This window comes from Chrysochloris asiatica, unplaced genomic scaffold, assembly GCF_000296735.1.
Source record: "Chrysochloris asiatica unplaced genomic scaffold, ChrAsi1.0 scaffold00028, whole genome shotgun sequence".
NCBI classification, from domain to species: domain Eukaryota; kingdom Metazoa; phylum Chordata; class Mammalia; order Afrosoricida; family Chrysochloridae; genus Chrysochloris; species Chrysochloris asiatica.
The window spans coordinates 10,184,627-10,197,046 of NW_006408546.1; the positions used below are offsets into that span (position 1 = coordinate 10,184,627).

At 45.1% G+C, this 12,420-nt stretch overlaps 1 protein-coding gene across 1 annotated transcript in view; it reads left to right on the forward strand.

The window, feature by feature from the left end:
* Positions 1 to 10,931: 10,931 nt before the first annotated feature.
* Positions 10,932 to 12,420, forward strand: part of EPHB1 (EPH receptor B1) — a 743,041-nt gene continuing 741,552 nt past the window's right edge. Inside the window, exon 1 of the mRNA XM_006846598.1 lies at positions 10,932 to 11,370. Within this exon, the coding sequence (XP_006846661.1) occupies positions 11,313 to 11,370 (58 nt within the window). The 5' untranslated portion in view covers positions 10,932 to 11,312. The remainder of the gene's footprint in view (positions 11,371 to 12,420) is intronic.

Below are 12,420 nucleotides of genomic sequence, written 5' to 3' on the forward strand. Positions count from 1 at the left end.
ACAATATTTTCTTATGAAATTTAGTGTTATGAGGCTAACTCAGTTTCTCTCTCTGACTTTCTGTGTACGTGCATGCATGTCTGTGTCTTTATCTTTGGATACATGTAAATTTAAAGAAATACATCCAAATGGCTCAAAAACATTACTTATATGTGACTGCTTTTTCAACTAGGAAACATTTTATTCATCTATAGCTTTGTCATTATTTACAGAACATTTGTATACCTCTTTTTGGAACACCATTTTTATATACGAGTTTGCTGGCTCTCTATTTTCGCTGCTCCATATGTTTTGTAATCTCTCTTAACATGTTTCCTTTTCTGTCCATTTTGTCTGCATTCTTGGAAAGAATCTCCAGTTTGTCTTCCACATATTCTATTCAGTTTTCAGCAACAAATCTGCTCCTTAACACTAATGTGGATTTTATTTCTGACATTGAATTACTGCTTCCTCAAAACCAATTTCTATCTCCCCCACTCCTTTCTTTCATTCTGTTGCCTTTTCTAGTTAATGTTCTCATTATAACAGTTTGTCTCTTTTTTATGAAGTTTGTCTTGATGCATGCTGAGAAGTTTCTGAACATCTCTGCCCTTGACAAAGCATCGTTTTCAGAGAGATGCTGCTCCTATGACTTCTGGTCCTTGCACTGCAACGTTCTAATAAGCCTTTAGACAATTGTACCTCCTTTTCACTCCTCCTTGAAAAGGCAGAGACACACATGAGTTCTCAGTGTTTTAAGGCAGGAAGGATGAAAGGCTTAATCTTATATTACCTGTCTATTGCATGGTGGTTGAATCTCCTTTTTAGACATGTGTTTAGTGGGCTCTTCAATGCTCAAATCCCAATTCAATTCCTAGTTGCAGCAAGCTTCATTGAGTATATGTCTGTTCTATTGAGGTGAATGTCTTTCTCCAACCACCGTCCTGATTCTCTATGGTGCTCTGACCTGTGTGTCACAGGACATGCTACAGCAACCAGGCTCCACTACTCCTGCAGTTACCACTGTGCTTGCTTCAGCCTCTTGCCTGTTCTGCAGCTCCAGAATGCATTACGTCTTCATCAACTCATTTACTTGCCCACTGGTTCTCTGGTATTTGGGCTTTTCTGGAGTCCTGGTGTGGCATTGTAAGATAAGCACTGAACCGCAAGGTCGATTTGAATAGCAAAATGGTGGTTCAAACTCACCAGTCATTCCTTGGAAACCCTATATGGGTTTCTATGAGTTGGAACTGAGTCAAAGGCACTTAATAACACTAAGGTAATAGGATTTCTGGCATAGCACTATAGGATAAATAAGTATTGGACTGTGAACCACAAGGTGTGTGGTTCAATTCCACCAGCTGCTCCTGGAAACCCTTTACAGGGTCTCTATGAGTTGGAATCAACTTGACGGTACTTAACAACAACTAGGGTAATAAGGAAACCTGAGGAAAGGAGAAGGATGACCAGGAAAAACTGCTCTAAGCCTGCTTTGAAGCCGAAGCAACAATGGTGGTGATGAACATTTATTCTGATCTCTAGTAAATAAAGACGATGGATGACTGAATCAGGCTTTAACAGAAATGGAATGATGCCATTTCTTTCTATATATTCCTTTAAAGGAGTTTCTCTCTAAAAAGAGAATTTGGCATATGTCATACATGTATGTGCCAGATAAGTTTTTCTCAGTCCAACTTTACCTGCCTTATAAATACTGTCAGTTCCTTCCTGATGCTTGCAATTAGTGTCTTGCAGTGGTCATTCACCTTTTTAGTATGAGTCTTCATATTTGTCTGTATTTGTAGAGTATTTTCCTGAGAAGCAAGTAAAGGATACTGTGGAAACCTCTAGCCAGAAGCCATTTTGGATGGGAAGTCCCACAATGCATTTCAATTCTTGTCTATCTTCTTAGGAGCACCATGAGAAGCTTAATGTAAAGAGTTGAGTACCCAGCACAGATGGCTGCTCAATAAATGTTGGGGGTGGGGAGAGAAAAGAAGAAGAGAAAACTTTGTGTTCTTTGTCTACTATGCACGTAAACTTTTAAAGTGTTCTTTAGAAGGTCTACCTGCCTCTCAAACTGATGAAAATGGCTGGCATCTCAAGAACATAAGTAAAGATAGCCTGATCAGAGTGTAACTAAACCTTTCATTAATGCAGTAAAACAATATTTAAGAAGGAATAGATGGGGCGGGGGCAACTTAACATCTCATGTGTAAAACACACATAATCATCTTCAGGGTAATTACTAATTCATCCACTCACGACTAATAAATGGGATGAGGAAAACAGATTTAAGTGACAGCAAACAGGATGTAGGTTAGAGAAGAGCAGGGCCTGTCCACCTCATAGTGTGGCTTTATAATAGGTAGAAGTTTCAAGGGACACTGTACAATTACTTTCACCTGAGAAGCTTTTTAATCCTTTAGAGACAAAACTGTTCAGAGGCGGGAGTAGGGGGTCCTTGTTGACTGCCCTGAAACCTTCCAGTTAGCAGGGCCCTCTGAGTCTTAGTAAAAGAGCCCTGTCACCTTTGGGTGCCTAAGAGTCCTCAGCTGCTGGCCTTAGTGGCAAATATCTGTCACTTTGAAGGAATGATTTAGTGATATCAAATAGCTGAGTGATTAATCAAGAAAACAAGTGAGCATTTGACATCAGGGGGAAAAAAATTTCCAAAGAGATGCTGTGGGGACAACAGGCATCCAGGCTTGGATTCCCAAACCAATGGTGCTTTTAGGGATATTTACAAAACATAACCACTGTAACAGAAAGATCAATCTGCTGCACAGTCAAATTAATATTTAACTTGCTGAAGAAAAGTCAATCCCTTGGGTTATTTGGGAAATTAACAAGCAGCCTAAACTAATGATATTCTTACCTGAGCGATCAGCATGTTCTAGAAATCATCAATACTGTTTTCTTCACATCCTTTCAAGTTTGTGCTCCCTACTCTAACCCAACCTGCTCCTCTAAACCCTTTTACTTATCCTCTTTCTTTCTACTGAAGAATCCTTTCTTAAAGTAAAACCTGATGGTGTTACTAATATCAATAACTTGTACACAGGGAAAAGGATGAATGGGGAAATGCTTGGTGGTGTATGGTATTACAGTAATAACACAAACTGACAGGGGAAGCTATAGATGCTGATACTAATTAGATACAACCAATCACAAAATGGGATTAGCTCTCTTGGTTTGGGGGCTTAGGCTGTTGTCTCTTGGGACAATCCAGTCGGTTGGCATAATATAGTTCTTAAAGTTTATGTTCTACCTCCCAGTATGATGAGTGGTGCCTGGGGTATTAAAAGCTTATGATCTGCTAAGTTACAACTATTGGTCTTTATTATCTGGACCAAAAGAGAAGGAAACCCAAGAATCCGAAGGAACTGGACTAGAAGACTAAATGTCTATATAAACCAATGCCTCTGCTACCTTGAGACCAGAACTACATGGCACCTGGCTACCACAACTGAATGTTCTGACCAGGAACACAATAGATAAATCCTAATAAAATGAAGAAACATATGGACTAGAACTTCAAATTCTTAAAGAATTCATAATTACTGGACCTATAAACGTTGGAGGAATCCCTAAGACTATGTCCCTGAGTTTCTCTTTACCCCAGAAGTCATTTTTAAATTAAGTAATCTTTTGTACATTACATAAGATAACAGTTATTTCAAAACATAGATGAGAAGACAGAGGGCAGGGAGACCAAGCATGCCCAATGCCCTAAGCACCATCCCACAGTTACTCTGAACCTCACTCGTTAATTAAAAAAATACATAGAATAAAATAATAACACAGGTAAGCAATATGTTCACACAATGTGAAAAATGTCACTAATCAAATGTCTCTGATCCTTATGTCTAAAATATTGAATGGAGGCATGCTTTGCTATGTATATTTTCACTAAAACAAAAGCAAAAACATCTCACTTAAAACATCTCATTATTTGGCAGAATCCATTGGCAAGAGGGGGCTTTAAAATCCCATGGTGGGCCTACCTCATCCCTACTGATTTAGAATCTTCAGGGTCAAGGCCTAGGAATTGGCATTTCCAGAAAGCCCAGCCATGTGGTTCTTATATCATTCAGAAAGGCCTAATATAGCCCTGTGGGTTAATGCGCTGAGCTATAAGGCTGGTTTGGAACACAAGGTTGGTGGTTCAAGCTCACCCACTGTTCCTCGGAAACTCTATATGGGGTCACTATGAGTCAGAACCATCTTGATGGCAGTTAACAACAACAACAACATTATACTTAGTGGTCACCAAGGGTCCTGGTGTGGCACTGTAGGATAAACACTGGACCACATGCTTGGTTTGGACAGAAAGGTGAGCGGGTTAAACCCAAAAGCCACTCCTTGTAAGCCTTATATACAGGGTCTCTATGAGTGGGAACCAACTCAATAGCACTTAACAACAAAGGACCTCTCAGGTGTGATGTTTTATGGATGGATGACATTTTTGGGAGCACAATGGCTCTAGAGCAGGTGTGGGGAAAGTCTGGCCCGTGGGCCATATAAGGCCCGCAAAATCTTTTGGTTTGACAATGCCAAGGCAACTGCAGTTCCAGCCATCCAAATAAACAGGCTAGTTTTTAAAAATGTTTTATTGTAAATTATGTGATAGTTTACATGGGAGAACATTAGCTTTACATTCATCCTATCATATATCATTCCATTGCCATGGTTACAATCCCCTCCATGCATCATCAACCAACCAAAGGGTATACCCTGCAAGCCTGCCCCCCGGTTGTCAGCCCACAGCCCCTCTCTGGGTCTAGAATCCCCAGCCACTCCATTTCTCCACATCATCATCTCTGCCTCCATCGCTGGCATCGTTGTTTCTCTGGGTAGGGTCCTGCATTCTATTCTTCTCCTTTGATGGTCCCAGGGCCCTTCCTCCTGGACTGCAAAGTCAATCACTCCTCTCCTTGCTACAAAACGTGTACCTTTACATTTACAACCTTCACAATCAGTCCTGATAAGAATTATTCACTATTGTATCACAAGAGACCTATCCACATTTCCTTTAGTCAACCCTGCCTAGACAGATTGAATACTACTCAGTGGAGAATCTACCTTCCTCCATGCCCTCTGTATCTAGGTTCCCTCTTGAAAGTTTGTAAGCCAGTCACTTCTTGCCTTTGTAACCCACCCCGCCCCCCTGTTTTGGGTAGCCAATGTCCAAGTTGCCCATCCCTGTCTACCCTGTGTATCGAGGGGGTGGGAATGATGCGCGCTATAAAGATTTGTTCCCTCTTTTGAACTACTGCATCCATAGGCGTAGGCCAAGTTCATCATATTATATCAGATTACTCTTTTTTTCCTCTTCTTTCTTCTTCTAGTTGAGTTCTGATCATTTAGTCATTGAAGCCAGGTCAAGTGAGTATTATCTGCAAGTGTGGGTGTTCTTGTACATATGTCATCTCTTCTTATCAGCTGGATGCTTCACTCTCCACTCTAGCCTTCTGTGGCTATGTCACTGACTCTGGGCCCAGGAGTCCCTAGGTCTTGCCATACTGCTGGCCAACCAGGTCTCCACCTGGGTTCCCAGGAGCCTATTGAACGTGGTAGGTAGGGCTTAGCTCGCAGCTTCATTGCTGTTTTTCCCTCACTTCCCCTTTTCGGTGACCAAGTTGGTTACCAGTCAGAGCGCATGTCTGCTTGGGTATTCCCATTGAGTCTTAGTCTTGGAAGGGGGTTTGCCCTGAGGGGACCTGACCACTTGGCTTAGGCCAGGATAGTTTTTAAGTTGATAATTTTGTATTGCCTGCGAATGATGCTATAAATATCCAAGTGGTCCTAGGCAGAAAAAAGTTTCCCCACCTCTGTTTTAGAGGATAAGCACTGGAATTTGAACCACAAGTTCGGTTATTTGAGTCTACTAGTCGCTCCGTGGGAGAAAGATGAGACTCTTTGCTCCCGCAAAGATTTACAGCCTTAGATATGAGTCAGAACTAACTCACGGACACTTAACAACAATGACATTTCTGGAGTCCTGCTGTGGTCCTGTAGGATAAGCACTGGACTACTAATCACAAAGTTGGTGGTTCAAATCCACCAGCTGCTCCTCAGAAATTGTATACAGGGTTGCTTTGAGTTGGAACCCACTTGATGGCACTTAACAACAATGACATTTCTTTCATGGATAAACACCAAGATATACCATGAAGCTGTGGGTGAGAAAGACCAGTTGAGGGACACCAAGATTTCCTGGGAGAGGTGGGGTTTGGGCTGGGCTTGAAGGAAGGAAGGATAATATTTTCATTTGCAGAAACAGAGAGTAGGGAATTCTATTTAAATCATGTTGGTTTTACATGGAAAGCATCCAGTACAGTGTTTACGCAGAAAGTACTCACTAAACAGAAGCTATTTCTATCATCACACTTCACCTTCATTTCCCTGCCTCATTCTCTAGAGTTGTCCTTACCACCTGACATACTACATTGTTATTGTTGTTTAGAGCCATGGAGTCAGTTCTGACTCATAGCGACCCTCTATAGGGGTTCCAAGGAGTGGCTGGTATGTTTGAACCGTCAACCTTGAGGTCCAAACAGACCTTGTGGTCCAGTGGTTATTCTACAACACCATATATTTCATTGATTGCTGTCCTTCTCCATGACCTGTAAGCTGTCTTTGAGCAGGGCTCATTCACTGTGCCCCAGAGCCTAGAACAGGGCCTGCTTAGCTCACAGAAGGCACTCAGTAAATGTGTGTTGAAAAAAGGATGAGCTCACTCCTAGCCAGGTGCTGGAAAAGGATTACCTGAGTATGGGGCAGAGGATGCTGAGGGGCCAAGTTAACCACCCAGGTCTAGAGGGAGATTGCCAGAGTCTGGGCTGAGAATGCAGGTTCTGGGGAGCTTAGGGGAGAAAGTAAAATGCCATGCCAGAGTGGCTGGATTTTCTTCCATAAACAGCAAAGAGCCACTAGGTTTCTGTGCTAGGAACAGATAAAATCAAGCTTGACTTGAGAAAGATTAATTTGTCAGCATAGTGTGGAGGGATTTGAGGGGAAGGGAGGGGGGTGAGCTGGGAGACCATCAGAGACTCTCCTATTGTCCAGGGGAAGGCACTGTAAGTTGGAGAACCAGGCTTTTGGGCTCGGGGCAAGGGAATCTGGGGAAGGAATAGCAGAAAGGAACTTTGTTGGATGTGCCTCCTAGGAAACTGATGTAACAAAGGAGAAGGAAGAGTCTAAGACTCATTCATCGATTCTATCCATCTATCCATCCATCCATGAAGGTATGAGTGGAAGCAGAAGAGAAGGTAAAATTGCCAAGGATTAATCCATGGGTTTAGAAGAGGTTCCAAAAACAAAGCTGGTGGTGGGGTGTGGGGTGAGGGAGCACTACTTTTTATTTCTATTTCTAATTATATTTCAGGAGCCTTCATGTCACTGTAGGGTATGTACTGAACTGCAAACCACAGGTTGGCTGTTCAAATCCACCAAGTGCTCCATGGGAGAAAGGTGAGATTTTCTCCTTCTATAAAGATTTACTGTCTTGAAAAACTTATACTGGGTTGCTAAGAGTCAGAACTGACTTGAAGGCACCTAATGACAATATTTATTTATTATATTTTGGGTGAAATTTTACAAAGCAAATTAGATTTCCATTTAACAATTTATATACATTTTATCTCGAGACATGAGCTGCAATTCCCTTAATGTAGCAGCAATTTCCCCATTTCCTCCCTGGTTTTCCCATTTACATTTATCCTTTCTTCCGGCCCTTCCTTCCTACTAAACTTTGGGGTCAACTCTGCCCTTTTGGCTTTAGTTGATAGATTATACTGAGGAGTACTGTTCTCCCTGGCATTATTATTTACTTTATAGGCCTGTCTACTGTCTGGTTGAAAGTTGACTGCTGGGTGTGGGTTCAGTTCCAGACTTGGCGGGTGTCTAAAGATCAGCCTCCGGGATTCCATCAGCCTCTATCAGACTGTTTGTTGTTGTTGTTGTTGTTGTTTTTATTTTCATGATTTTGTATTTTGTTCCATTTTTTTTTTTTATGATCATAAATCTTTACTGTCTATGCAAAAATGGAGTGTTGATACAGAAATAAGAAGGATGAGTGGATATAGAGAGGAGACAATTGGCCAAGGAGCAGAAGTAATGGGGGTAGATGCCAGACATCCTAGCTTTTTTTTCTTTTAGTCACTTGAGAAATAGTATCTTGCATGGAAGCTAGCCTTCTTTCTTGATGTCCTTTTGAGGCTTCCATGTGCTAAGCAATATTGGCATTCCATTATATTTGTCAAATTCAAGAGCCTTTCTTTTCAATTTGTAAAGAAAAACTAATTTGTGTAGGTCAAAAAATGGTAAATGTACCATTGATGTTCTAAACTGTCCTTAGTAAATTCATTCTAATGATCCAGAACCACTTAAGTACAGGGTCCAAAACATTTGTTTACATGATTGGCCAGTATAACAAGAATCAGTCTTGATGAGTTCTTAGAACTGGCATTCCCATTCTTTCTTAAACAGCAAATTGCATGTGCTGGAAAACCTGAATGTGTGTTAAAGAAAAATAGATGAGTTCAAACTTAATGAGTTGGGACTTTGATCCTCCCAAAGTCTGTGCTTATTAGACTTGAGAGTCTCCTGGTAACAGCCACCCAAATTTAATTTGGCATTTGTCACTGATTGAATTGTTTCCTTTCAAAGTGTGTGTCAATTTGACTGGCTCATGCTTCTCAGCGGTCTGGTACTTATGTGATGATGCAATGATGTGATAAACTAGTGAGTGGATTAAGGGTAGTATGTTGCTATTGTTAAGTGCCATGAAGTTGGCTCCCACTCATATTGACCCAGTGTAGGGTTTTCAAGGCTTTTAAATCTCTGTGGAAGCAGATGTCTTTCGCCCAAGAAGTTGCTGGTAGGTTCAAGCCTTGCACCTTGTGTGATTTGCAGTCTAGTGCTTGTCATATGGAGTTACTTACCCAAATTCCACCAGGACCCTGATCCAATGTACAGGAGATTCCCAACACTCATTCCACTTTTCTTTCTCCCTTTCTGTCTAGAATATTCCATTGTGATTCTGATCAGAGTAGTCAGTAGTTGTAGCTGGGCACTGTCTAGTTCTTCTGGTCTCAGAGTTGTAGAGACCAATGTCTGAGTCGGGGGCAGACACCACTTTTGAGAATTGAGGTAACAGAGAGGGCAGTAAGAAGAAATGGTAAGACACGTAGGAGAAGAACCAGGGTTATGGAAACTGAGGCAAGAAATTCTAGAGTTGCTGGCTGTTAACTGGTGTCAGAGGGTGTGCTGGGTATCCAAGAGAAAGATGGATTCATGGGTGTAGGTCATTGCCCAGGGAAATAGTTCCAAAGCAAATGTCACTGCACTGTGTTGTGGTGGGCCACTGGGCAGCTGGCATGGCATTAAGGAGGAGGAGGAAGCGGAGGCCAAGATGAGATTTTTCCTTCAGGTGCTGAGGTGGGGTGGGGTGGAAGGCAAGGGAAGAAGGGGGCAGCCTGAGTCAGAACATGAGAAATCAAAGACTTGAGTCTGACTATGGCTGAGGAAAAGGAGCTTCAGACAAGGAAAGACTAAATGTACAGATTGGGGAAATGATTTAGAAGATCCTGGAAAAATGGACAGAGAACAGAGAACAGAGAACCCAGATCTGAGTGAATGGTGGAGTCCTCATTATCTGCCCACTTCTAACTCACTACCAACTCAGGGGAAAGGCTTGGTGAGGAATAGGCAGGCTGCCCAGATGTGGGAGTGGGCTGAGGTGACTCGACTCTCTAGACCATCATCAGGTCTGGGGAAGGGGAGGGCTAGGGCATTTCTCTAGCATAACATGTACCAGCATCTGATCTAGGCCATTTTGCTAATCTGCAGAGACAGGAAGAAGAAAGTGGAGCTGTTGGTGCAGAGCCTGGGAGAATGGCTGGCATTTCCAATAAGCATTGCCCCTGTTGCTGTTTGTGTAATTCCTTTCAGCTCAGCACTCAAGGCCTAACCCATGTAACCCTCAGCCAACCTACTGCTTTCTTTGCTTTTATTTATTTATTTTTTAATAGTTGGCTGTCTTCCACCTGACTCTGTCCTCTGGGATCAGGGCTTTCTGTGTATGCTCACAGAATGCATTCAGACTTGAAAACTAAATGTAGCCAGAAGCTTCTGAAGGAAAAGAGCAATAGGGAATTGGACCGGAAGTATATCCCATGCTCAGTGCACATTGGGGCAGCAGCCCACAGTTTCTCAGAACCTCATCTATTCATTCTCTCATTCATACACTCAACAAATACATACTGAGCATCAGACACTGGGGATTCTGTAGTGAACTAAACAGGTAAGAATCTCAAGTATGGAGACCTCTTTCTCATAGATCTTTCATACAATAAAAGAAATTATTAAGTAACTTCTACACTGTGTTAGAAGATATAGTGCTATGGATAGGAAGTTTGGCGTGTACCACTGTAAAATAAAGTAGTCAGGATAAGTCTTGATGAGAAATGAAGAAAGGCATTTTGACCATTTAAAATTCCTTCAAACTGGGTGGACCATAGTGTGGCGCTGTGGGTTAATGAGCTGTACTGCAAAGTCGTTTTGAACCGCAATGTCGGCAGTTCAAGCTCACCAGTTGCTCCACGGAAACCCTATGCAGGATCGCTATGGGTCGGAACCGACTCAGTGGCACGTAACAACAAATTTCCTTGCAGAAGAGGCCTGCTAGGCTCTGGCCTTAAAGCTAGAACCTGCCAATGAGGTTTTCCGAGAGCACCACAAGGGGGAGCCCGGACCCCTCCTAGAGCCTTCGGAGCCCTCCCGCACAGCCTTGCAAGCAAAAGTTTTTCTTAAACTAACAATGCCAGTGTAAGGAGGTGCTCGCGCCTGATTGGATGGGGGAATTTTGCAGGTTTGATTCCTTGATTGGACAGGAGGTGTTAGGGGTGGGGAGAGATCTGATGGTGGGGGATCCCACTCCCTCCCCCGTCAGTCTGGCCAGCTCTGTCCTCTCGTAGGCTCCGCTGTAGCTCGCTATGTGACACCAGGACGCACACGCTCTCGCGCGCTCTCCACAGCTCGCTCTCCCTCGCCCTCTGTCTCTCACACACACGCACGCACGCACACACCCACATCTCCCATAAACACACACACACACATGCACACCCACACCCACGCGCGCCCGCACCACCCCACGCGCGCACACTCCCGCCCACGCCCACGCCGCACTCCAGGGAGTCCGGTCCCGGCGAGAGCGCGAAAGGATACCGAAAAACCACCGGCTGGGAGCACAGCTGCACCCCGGGACGCGGTGTTTTACCCGCGCGGCCGCCTAGGCTCCGGCTCGGCCCGCGGGCCGGCGGCCGGCGATGGCCACGGATTGCCTCCTGCTGCTCCTCCTGGCAACCGCAGTGTCCGCGATGGAAGGTAACGTACCCTCGCAGAGCAAGTTGACGGCTGGTGGTTGCTTCTCCCGGGTTGCAGATCTCCGGGGCTTGCGGAGCTTCCCAGCTGCTTCCCGCTGTTCGTAGCCCAGGACGGGAGGGCAAAGCTATCCGGGAGCCTCGGCCGCGGGCGACCGTGGGGTGGGGGCGGTACCCGCGGTCGCGTCCAGGGCTGGCTCTCCTCTCTCGCAGCTAGCTCGCAAAGCCCCCTTCCATACTCCAGCGCCCTGGCAGTTCGGGTCTCCCACGGTCCAACTAAGAGATCGCGGAACCCGCTGCATTGCGGTGCCACCCCTTAGCTCTGAAAGGAGCTTGGCGATGAGGAGGAAGAAGCGCCTCAGGCCATCTGGTTCCTGGAGTGCGGGCGCCTGCCCACACTCCCTTCTGATACCCGGCAAGGATGCGCTTAGGGGCAGCCGCGCGCGGCCACCTCTACCTTTCCTCAGCTCGGGTTCGAATAGCTCAGAGAGCAAGAGCTGCGCGCCGGGACCTGAGAAACTCCGTCCCTGTTTCCCTTCACTCCTCCAACCAAGTGGCCGCCGGAGAAGAAGGGCTGAGTTTATTGGTCATACTCTTAGGGGACAGTTTGGTGATCTGGGAGCCTGGGGCAGTGTGGTATACACCTTTACCGAGTCTGTCGGGGCGGGGTGGGCATCTTTGTCACCTCTTGAACACGGAAACGTATGTGTGTGTGTGTGTGTGTGTGTGTGTGTGTGTGGTGGGAGGGGAGGGGTGGGTGGTCGAGCCCCTGCCGAAACTCTCATAGCCTCTTCACCACCCGGGAAGGAGATAGGGCCACGGGAAGCCGAAGGGTAGTGACACACTCAGCTCTGGTTGTGCCTCAGGCTCGTGGCCAGGAGGCGCAATCTGTGGGCTCAGAGCCTGGCGCAGCGGGTAGCTTGGGCGTTCGGCAGCGCCTGCGAATCCCTGTGGGAAATCCCTGCCCACCTCCCGCCCCGCCTCCCGCCCCCTACCTCCCTCACAACCGCGTGGCGGCCGGAGCCCTTCCCGAGAACACAGCTCCGCGGGAGAG